Source organism: Chaetura pelagica, unplaced genomic scaffold (genome assembly GCF_000747805.2).
Source record: "Chaetura pelagica isolate M959 unplaced genomic scaffold, ChaPel_1.0 scaffold408, whole genome shotgun sequence".
In the NCBI taxonomy this organism is placed as follows: Eukaryota; Metazoa; Chordata; class Aves; order Apodiformes; family Apodidae; genus Chaetura; species Chaetura pelagica.
Window position 1 is genome coordinate 1,253,918 of NW_009954229.1, and position 9,700 is coordinate 1,263,617.

At 53.8% G+C, this 9,700-nt stretch overlaps 3 protein-coding genes across 3 annotated transcripts in view; 1 reads left to right on the forward strand and 2 right to left on the reverse strand.

Moving 5' to 3' along the window:
- Positions 1–369, reverse strand: part of DRG2 (developmentally regulated GTP binding protein 2) — an 8,256-nt gene extending 7,887 nt beyond the window's left edge. The window contains exon 1 of the mRNA XM_010003588.1: positions 324–369. Coding sequence (XP_010001890.1) covers positions 324–369 — 46 coding nt within the window. The remainder of the gene's footprint in view (positions 1–323) is intronic.
- A 2,194-nt stretch (positions 370–2,563) lies between these two features.
- Positions 2,564–8,975, reverse strand: GID4 (GID complex subunit 4). Its single transcript, XM_010003589.1, has 6 exons — positions 8,952–8,975; positions 7,365–7,424; positions 6,388–6,495; positions 5,597–5,698; positions 4,451–4,581; positions 2,564–3,313 (listed from the first exon to the last, which is right to left on the reverse strand). Exons 1-6 carry the CDS (start codon positions 8,973–8,975, stop codon positions 3,250–3,252), a joined length of 489 nt encoding a protein of 162 aa, XP_010001891.1. The 3' UTR covers positions 2,564–3,249.
- A 94-nt stretch (positions 8,976–9,069) lies between these two features.
- The window catches only part of ATPAF2 (ATP synthase mitochondrial F1 complex assembly factor 2), a 7,391-nt gene continuing 6,760 nt past the window's right edge, over positions 9,070–9,700 (forward strand). The window contains exon 1 of the mRNA XM_010003590.1: positions 9,070–9,088. Coding sequence (XP_010001892.1) covers positions 9,070–9,088 — 19 coding nt within the window. The remainder of the gene's footprint in view (positions 9,089–9,700) is intronic.

Sequence of the window (9,700 nt, forward strand, 5' to 3'; positions counted from 1 at the left end):
CTCCTCTCGTGAAGGCCGCATCCAGCATTTTAAGGCAACCGGCAGCTTGTTGGGCTCCTGGAGAAGCCCTGGAGGGGGGAGGTGAAGAGCAGGTCTCCCCTGGGCACCGAGAAACGCTTTGGACAACGGACAGAGTCGAGACACAGAGCCCTTAAATACATTTCATCTTTAATGTGGACGTGGACAGCCCCGCAAACCCCTCCCCAGCCCCTCTCTCGCCACCCCCGACACACAGAACATCTCTCCTCAGCTCAGCAGGCAAAGAAAACCAAAACGAAGGGTTTAGAGAAGTGAAACCCTGCAGAGCGACGGCCCCCGCGAACCTCCCGGCTCCAGGACCTGCTCCACACCCACCGCTGGCCCCGGCATCACGCCGGGATCTCTGGGCTTCAGCCCAAACTGGCTCCAGGATGGTGGGAAGGAGATGGGCAGGGAGCAGGAAGCCCCTTCCCCACCCTTCTCGCAACATATCAAGACCCAAAGAAAATCTTCAAGAGCAGTTTTGGGGTAGTTCTACACATTAAAACAACACCCAGGACCCTCCTAAACCCAGTGTCTCCCAACGCCCACAGCCTGCATTCAACTCAACCACTCAGAAACCCCCAGGAGGGCCCCAGGGAGCACGGGGGGAGCAGCATCACCCCCAGCACTGCACAGAGGGAGCCCCGGGGGGCTCCACACAGACAGCAGAGCCAGGTCCCCGTGTCCCCACAGCCCTGGCGGGGAGGCTTTGCCCCTATGCTCAGTCACAGAGGAGCCACTCTGCCAGCTTTTGCCTCTAAAACCAGGGCCCCCCATGAGGAAAGCCCTCTCCTCACCACCAAAGGGGCTGAGCTTCTCCAAAAGGAGCAGAATAAAAGGAAAACCTGCTTCCCAGCCGCTCTGCCTGCAGCTGCTCTCCTTCCACGCCTCAGATCCCTCTCCCACTCACCTTCAAGCTACTCTGCACATCCATCCCCAACAACCCAGACCATGGCACATGTTTCCTCCATCATGGGGGGGACTCCCACCAGGTCTCCCTGTCTCCCCACAGCAAGTCTCTCTCCTGTTTGTGCTGGAGAAAAGGATTCATCCGCAGCAAACAGCCCGCACGAGGCGGGTGCTTCCCACATCATCTCCCGAGACCAGCCCGGCCGCTCCTCCCATCACACATGATCCCAACTGGGAACACAGGGAAGGGGCTCACTAAGACCTGAATGCTTTCTTGTTAAGGCTTCAACTAGCTGCAAGAAACCAGACAGACACGCTGCCAAAAGGAAGAAAGTTAGTTAAAGAAGAAGAAAACCCAAACCCACCTCGGTGCTGGGTGGGCAGAGGCTTCGCTTCCCTATCCCAGGCTGCAAGACACAGAGGAGCCACTCTGCCAGCTTTTGCCTCTAAAACCAGGGCCCCCCATGAGGAAAGCCCTCTCCTCACCACCAAAGGGGCTGAGCTTCTCCAAAAGGAGCAGAATAAAAGGAAAACCTGCTTCCCAGCCGCTCTGCCTGCAGCTGCTCTCCTTCCACGCCTCAGATCCCTCTCCCACTCACCTTCAAGCTACTCTGCACATCCATCCCCAACAACCCAGACCATGGCACATGTTTCCTCCATCATGGGGGGGACTCCCACCAGGTCTCCCTGTCTCCCCACAGCAAGTCTCTCTCCTGTTTGTGCTGGAGAAAAGGATTCATCCGCAGCAAACAGCCCGCACGAGGCGGGTGCTTCCCACATCATCTCCCGAGACCAGCCCGGCCGCTCCTCCCATCACACATGATCCCAACTGGGAACACAGGGAAGGGGCTCACTAAGACCTGAATGCTTTCTTGTTAAGGCTTCAACTAGCTGCAAGAAACCAGACAGACACGCTGCCAAAAGGAAGAAAGTTAGTTAAAGAAGAAGAAACCCCAAACCCTCCTCGGTGCTGGGTGGGCAGAGGCTTCGCTTCCCTATCCCAGGCTGCAAACCCCTCCTCAACACCCCCTGAACAAGCAGGAAAACACAAACTGAACCCTCACAAAAGCCCCGTGGGTGGGACTGTCACATTAAACACACAACCCAGGCCAGCTTTTAAATCATCTTTAAAAAAAAAAAACAACAACAAAACAACAACCCAAACAAACCCACACACACACGCTTTGGCACACGAGCCTTAAGTTAGGTCACTGGAAACATTTCAGAGGCAGAGGAGCTGCTGGGGTTGGTTTGTTGGGGTTTTTTTTCCTTTTTTCTTTTTTTTTTCTTTTTTTCCCTATAAAAAGGAACCCAGCAGCAGTGTTGGTGAAGCATGAAGAGCGAGCACAAATGCTGACCAGTCCCTGCTCAACATTGGCACTCCCATTACTTGCCCAAAGCTGGTTACAGACACAGATATAAAAACTAACATGGACATTCCCAGTTTTCAATGTGAAAACAGTAACATGTAATCGAGTACTTGTGCATTTGCTGTAGGATCCTTAGGAAAAGGAACCATAAAAATATGGTTTTTTTAATAAAAGATTTTTCCTGTCTCTTTTTTCTTTTTTTTTGTCTTTTTTTTTTTTTACCCTTAACTTAAGTAAAGAGCAAATATACACCTATATAAGCAGAGTTCAGATCCACTTTACTGAGAGCCTGGAAGTCCGTACATCAAATTAATTCCCAGTGGTGTATCCAGACACTGGAACAACTCCCAGCTCCAAAGAGCTGGCGTTCCTGCAAGATCTGCAGCTCCAGCTCACCTCCTTAGCCAGCACGAAGCAAAGGCTCCTTCAAGCCTTCCCTGACTCAGCCAACACTCCCCCAACAGACCCTGCCAAGCAGAGCCTCAAACACAGGCCCTGGCTCCAGGAGCATCTGAGCTGCCAATGGGGACGACCAACCTGAATCCTGGTGATTTCAACCCATATCAGGCTGTAACAATGAAAATACAAGCACTGAGCTTGTATTTTCTTATTACTCAGACCACTGATTCCAGCTACTGAGAAACAGCTTCCAGAGGAGAGCCAGGAGGAACTTCAGTGATAGAGAAACTAGCTGTGCAATAAGAAAGTGCATTTAAAGGTAGCTTAAAACCAGAGTAAAGATCAAATTGCCACTCGACAGGAGGGAGAATCAAGCTCCAGCAGCCACGCTCCTTGGGCTGGGTGGGTTAACATTCAGGCTCTCTTCTCACGAGTCCCAGGGGCAGGAGAGAAGCGTGCATTCCTGTGCTCCAACAGGGACACAGTTCTCCTGGCAGGCCTTGCTCTCCTGCCCGGGTTGCTTCTGGGCGGTATCAGTCCTGGGCAGCTGTCATCGGAACTCGTAGATAGGAGCACTGTGCTCAGGGACGTGAGTTAAATTCAATGACTGATACCTGGGAGAGAGGGAAAAGGGAGGCCAGAGGGTTACCTGGAGCAACAGAATTCCTGGAGCACTAAGGGCTCCTGCTTGGCAGGTGGCACAGCAGACACCCTGGTGTCTGGCTCTCCTCTTCCCCCCTCAGGGTCTCGGAGCCCTCTCTGAGGTGTTCAGGCACCCGGCACCCACGGGGTGGTCTCCAAACCCTGTGATGACTCCGTGTTGTTCCTCATTCCCATTCCTGTGCCTCTCAGCTCCCAGGTGGGCTGACTGTGTTTTTTGGACACCTTTTGAAGTTCAGCAGCTTTCATGTTCAAACAGTGTTTGCTACTACTGCAAATTACACTTTGGGTCTTTCAAAGCTTCACTCGAGGGGATCTGTCTGAAAGCCTCTCAGGTACCTTCCTTCTCCCAAGATCTTCCAGCCACCCTATGGATTCCCTGGCTGTGCATGACCAATATCCAAGGCTGCCAGAGGGAGAAGAGCACTCCACAACTACCTGTTACATGGCTTAACAAGAAACCAACCCGTTCACTTTGACTGTTCCCTGTGTCTTACACCAACACCCCAAGGACTGTGAACTACAAAGCACCAGCCTAACAAGATTTCTGCCTGAAGGCAGCAACAGCCAAGCTGTAATATGTGAGAAAGCACCAAGATCCCTCTCAAAGGCCCCTCTGACAATCTCTGAAGGGCCAAGTTGTGGAAAAGCTCAAAGCTTGACTCCCTGAGCAAAGCATGACCCTGCACATGAGTCTTGTCCCCATGGGAGGGCAGGAGCACAGGAGCACAGGAGCCCTGTGACTGTTGGGCTGGGGACCAGGGTCCTAGAGGGAGGGACACTTGTGGTGACCCACAGTCAGTGTCTGCCCCTCCATGTACCAGACCACTCCACCTCCAAACCTCACCTCTCCCCTGCACCATGTCCCCAGCCTCATTATCCCTGGCCACATGAAAAGGGCAGCACTTGATGAAGAGGCTGACGAGCCTGCTCTGGCCACACAGGGCACACACACTCTGCCCCAAAGTCCAGCCACCAGCCTCAACCTCCTTCCCAGCCCAGAGAAGCACCACCCAGACACTCCCAAGGCTGCAGAGAAGCAGAAGAAAGAGTCACTTTGGTTGGCTTGAGGGAGGAAGGAATCTTCTTACCATTCTGAACTCCTATGGTAGTAATAGCCCTCTATAGATGCTGCTGACTTCTGGAAGCAGATGTAATAGAAACCAGCAAAGGAAGCACCACTGATGTCCTTGATAGTGTGATCTGGGACTAGGAACTGTTCCTGCACACAAAACACAGACCATATCTTTAAATGCTGGGCAAGTGCTACCCCCCCACCCCAATCTGCCCTCCCAGACCGAGTCCTGGCTCCCATGAACACAGAGGCCTTCCTGGCCGAGCACTCCCTGCACTCACAGCAGCTCAGCCCACAGACCAGGCTGTTCCTTCACCACCTGCCACTGTGGGAATCTCACAGGGAAGCAGACAACTGGGAACAAAACCAGGTTTAAAGAGTGCATGAGATCAGCTTCTGTTCAACCCCTGCAAACCAGAGGCCAACTGCAAAATCAGAGCTGCTTGGTTGCTGAAGAGAAGGCTCCAGGGAGACCTTCTTGTAGCCCTTCAGAACCCACAGAGGGCTTAGGGAAAAATGCAGAGGGACTTTTTACCCAGGCCTGTAGTTATAGGAGTGGGACTGGTTTCAAACTGCAAGAGGGGAGATTTAAGTATGACATTAGGAAGAAATTCTTCCCTGTGAGAGTGGTGAGACACTGGGCCCAGGTTGCCCAGAGAAGCTGTGGCTGCCCCATCCCTGGAAGTGTTCAAGACCAGGATAGACGGGACTTGGAGCAACCTGGTCTAGTAGGAGGTGTCCCTGTAATGCAGGGGGGTTGGATCTAGATGGTCTTTAAAGTCCTTTCCAACCCAAACCATTCTATTTCACCCCCCTTGCAGCTGCCCATGGCTCATAAGAACAGGGAGGAATCAATCCAGCTGAAGAGCAGAGAGGTTCAAATACACAGGCCCCACACAGGAATTGGACACACCAACTCTCTCCTACTCTGAAGCATCACCAAGCAAGATTTTCCTGTTGTGTTTTAAGCCATGGCTGCAGCCCTCAAGGACACAATTAGCTGGCTAGACAGGAGCCACAGTGCAGCGTGCAAGTATGCTGGGTTAGGAGGTTGGTAGGGCGAGTTGTTTCATCAGAGTAGCTGAAAAAGCTTTCAGGCCCCACCAGCCTCTGTCAGTCATTTGTAAGCAGCTCAGCAGAGAAGGAGATACGTGGAGTTTACCTTCCATCTCATGAAGACATAGTCCCCGTTTTTCAAATCCTCATAATCAAAGTCATCAGAGTTAAATGTTTTTGCATACTGGTAAAAAGCCTGGAACTTTCCCTGAAACATGAAAAGGAACAGGATGCTTATTCCAGGAGTAGAGCTCAGTCATGTCAGATGTTTTAGGAGGGAAGAACTGCTATGGAACAGGACCTCCCCACTGAAGGGGCTGCTTTTCCCTTGGACCTGTGCTAAACACTCCCCAGGACTGGCACAGGGGAGGGAACACAGGACTTCCAGACACCCAGAGCCATATCCAGCCCAGCTGGAGAAGCTCCTACAATTCCACAGTAAGATATTTTGATATAAGCACAATCAACATCCAAGCCTGGCACACACCAGCAAAGCTCAAGGCAGGGAGGTGATCAGCTGGGCTGAGATCCTGATCCAGGGAACGGTGGCAGCAACACCCCACCCCAAGCAGAGGGCTGAGGTGGCTGTGATGAGGGTACCCACATCCCTGCAACCCTCTACTGTGTGACAGCCTTCAAACCAAAAGCAGGCTGTTCTCCTGGGGAGCTCGAGAGATGAGGATTGCTCCTGCTTCCTTTCAACCCCATGGCCAGCGAGTGGAAAGCAAGACTCTCCCTTCCTTCTCCTGGATCACAGCCAAAAGGTCCCAGTGCAGAAAAGACGGAAACACCTGGAAAGGAGAGCTTTCCAGGCCCTTCTGACAGCTCTTGCACAGACACTCACCTCACCTCTAAATCAGCTGTTCAAACCCCCATTTACCCCCCAAATTCATTTACCCAGTGTTTACGATCCACATCTTCGTCAGCATCCCACTTGCGTGTTAGGAAAGGGTGTTTTTTACTGATTATTTCCCCTTCGAAGAAAGTGGTGAGGGTTGGGTACTCCTGGGAGAGAGGAACAAGAGGTCAGAAGGTTTGTCACCCAGGGACAGGAACTCAAACCCAAATGGAGGGGCACATGCTCAGCAAAAAGCAGAGGGAGCTCTGGGTGATCCAAGGCCAGCGCTCCTGTCTCTCCAAGCAGAACGCTGCCTCTTCCTGGCTCACACCTCTCACAGGATGACTCCTACACACCCACACAGCCTCCACCCTCCTATTTCAGCCTCTCCATTCACTAGGTGACACCAGAAGGAGCCGTATTGGAGATGGACTGTGGGGAATGATCCCAAGTGACTGCTCAGAGCCAGCACTGCTCCCCAACAGAGGACGCTACGAAGCCCCATGGGCTGGATTAAGCCACCCTGGAGAAGATGCTCCTCCTCAGCTGTGCTTTGGCACTGAACTAGGAGAACACAGGCAGGGAACAGCAGGCTCAGCTGGGGTAAGTGAGCTTCTCCAGGTGCTCCCAGATAAGGACAGACACCTGGTGCCTCAAAGCCAAAAGCAGTGTCACCTCTGGGAGACACTTCCCACCACCCATCCAACACCGTGGGTCCCCAGGGGTGGGTGGGGAAGGACACGTGTGAAGATCTGACTGTTGGGGTCCTGGTTTAAGTGGCAGTGCCTAAAGCTGACTGCAGCTCAGATTTGGTTCTCCCAGACCTTCAGGGATGCTCGATACACCTCCCTCCTTCAGGGCTCCCAGCATCTCTCCATCTCTCCTTGACATGCCAAGAACTGAAGCTGCTCAACTACTTCGTGGTCAGATTGTCTCCTCAATCCCTCCACTTCCCGTTTCTGGTGGCAGCTTCTCCCACCCCACCAGGGAAAAGCCTCTACACAGTACCTCTTCTTGTTTTGCAGTTAACACTCACCTCTGTAAGGCCTTTAATCTTCAAGTATCCACAGAGATAGGAGTTTTCCATGTCCACATGCTAGAAGAGAGTGCAAAGTCCAACCATAAGCAAATGCTGACTGATCCAAAGCAGTTCCTAACCCCTCCAAGGCTAATTTCAGCTTCAGCTGGTACAGACTGTTCAACTTGATCCCAATGCTCACACTGACAGCACTTCCCCATGCCTGGGAACCACTGGGAAAGCTAATTTACAGGTGCCTAGCTCATATCTGACAGTCCCCAGGCCTGACAACACCCCACCTGCTTCAAGCTCCATCACCCTCTGCCCAGAGGTCCCCACTGGGAAGCAAACCTCCCTCTCCTCCCAGAGGGAAGCAGACTCACAGCTTTCTGCAAGTGAGAGCACCCACACCTCCAGCCCCCATATTTTCCAGAAAACTGGCCCTCAGGTGCAAGAGTAAAAAACATCTATTTAATGCAGATAATTCAGGCTAGAGGAAGAAAACAAGGCCCTGAGCTTTGCTGTCTGCTTATCTACCTGCTCTGACCCACTACCTGCTCTCTGCCCAGTCCCTGGCACAGTGCACACCAAAGCCTGCTCAGAAGCCAGATGATGTCTCATTTATTTTGGAAGACATCCTTTCTGGCCAACCCAGTGCTTTTACCTCGCCCTGCTTTGGATCTACAGGGCTGCATTTTGCTGCTTCTACTTCCAAGAACTAGGCAGGAGCTGCATTTGTTCTCAACACCTTTAAAACCAGGGAATTTTCCAAGCTTCCTCCCTCCCCCTTGATACCTCCAGCTCAGTTTTCCAAGCAAGAAGTGAGTTATGTGGGGAACTGCAAACACCAACTGTGAGAAGATGGATCTTCCCCACCTGTGATCAGGGCAGCAGCCACCTCTCCTCAGCTGACGCACACAAAACAGCAGCGTTTTTAGTACAAAGCCACAGCCCCTTCCAGAAGTGCAGTGAGGCTGATCTGCCATGGGATGTCCCCACCACGGTAAACTCTGCCAGGTCCCTCCTGCTGTGAGGAGGGGAAGACCCTCCGAAAAAACAGCCTAAACTGGTTCAAACACTGCCCCATCTACTGACCCCGGGGCTCTCACGCTGCCCCAAAAAGCTGGGATGTGCATTCAGCTTCACCACTGAGCTTGCCACGTGTCCAGCCACTGCCCCCCAGATCCCTGTGCCACCAAACTGGGAACAAAGCTGTGACTTGCAGGGTACTCTCCTAGGGAAAGGGTGTCCCAGATGTCTCTGATGAGCTGATGACTCCACACCTCACCAGCTCTGCCCAAAGCCATCCTGCCAATGCCCAGGACTAAAAATAAAGCACACGGGGTGACCAAGACTGCAGGGAGGAATGGGAAAGCCACAGAAGTTGGTGTCTCCAGCACAGCTGGGCACTACAGCCGCATCCCTGCCACAGATGAACCACCACGGGAGGAGCCTCCAACCCTCCAGGGACAGGGAACCCTGGCTCCCAGGTCCACGCTGTGCCAGCCAGGGACTGGGACCTGGATCTCTACTGATTTCCAGCCAGGCCTGAAATACAGGCTGCCCCACTGGCTGGGACTGCCCAGGACAACACCCACTCTAAACCAGGCTCTCATCCTTCCACCCCATGGCCCAGAGAAGCACACAGAGACACGGCCACCCCGGAGCCTGAAGGGAATGCAGGATGGATACCAAATTAGAAACCTTGCCAGGGTTGAGGGGAATGGGGCAAAGAGATGCAGGTGAAAGGCTTGAGTGTCATGGGTCCTCCTCAGGGCTGGAGGGGAGGTGGCCCTGAAGAAAAGGGGGTCTCTTGGGAACCTAAGGGGAACAGGAAAGGGTCTTTTCCCCTGATCCCGGGGAGACAGAAATCTCTCCAGAGTCTGAGGACTCACAGCCGTTAGTGGGTTTGATGGGACCAGGAGAATGTCAGCCAGGTGAGAGGGCAGAAGGGCAGGGAGGACCAAGGGCCTGTCCAGGCCTAAGGGGAAGGGACAACCCGAGACCTCTGCCCCTCTGGACCCTCTCACTGGAGTCGAGAGCTGCCTCCAGCCCACACAGCCCACCCCAGCTCAGGGTGCCTGCTCCGCCAGCAGGGTGAGGGGACACACACACAGCATCTGCGTTCTGAGGAACCCGCGGGAGGGCGGACCCTGACCCGGGCCGGGAGTGCGGCCACCGGGGCCCGAGGGAAGCGGGGCTGGGGAGGAAAAAAAGGCAGCTGGGGCTGGCGGGACGGAAAACAGGACGGCGGGGAGGGAGAGAAGGGAGAGGGGCGGCCGCGGCCTGAGGCACCGGCCGGGCGGCAACGGCCCCGGGGCAGCGGCAGGGCCTGGGGCGGGGGCAGCGGGCTG

Bases quoted from the DNA above. Each gene is read 5' to 3' on its own strand.
- GID4 (XM_010003589.1), bottom strand. From the start codon at position 8,975: ATGGGGTGGAAGGATGAGAGCCTG. The intron at 5,699-6,387 runs GTAAATGAATTT...TTCATGTTTCAG, and splicing joins ATGTGGATCGTAAACACTGG to GGAAAGTTCCAGGCTTTTTA. The intron at 4,582-5,596 runs GTAAACTCCACG...TTTTGTGTGCAG, and splicing joins ATGTCTTCATGAGATGGAAG to GAACAGTTCCTAGTCCCAGA.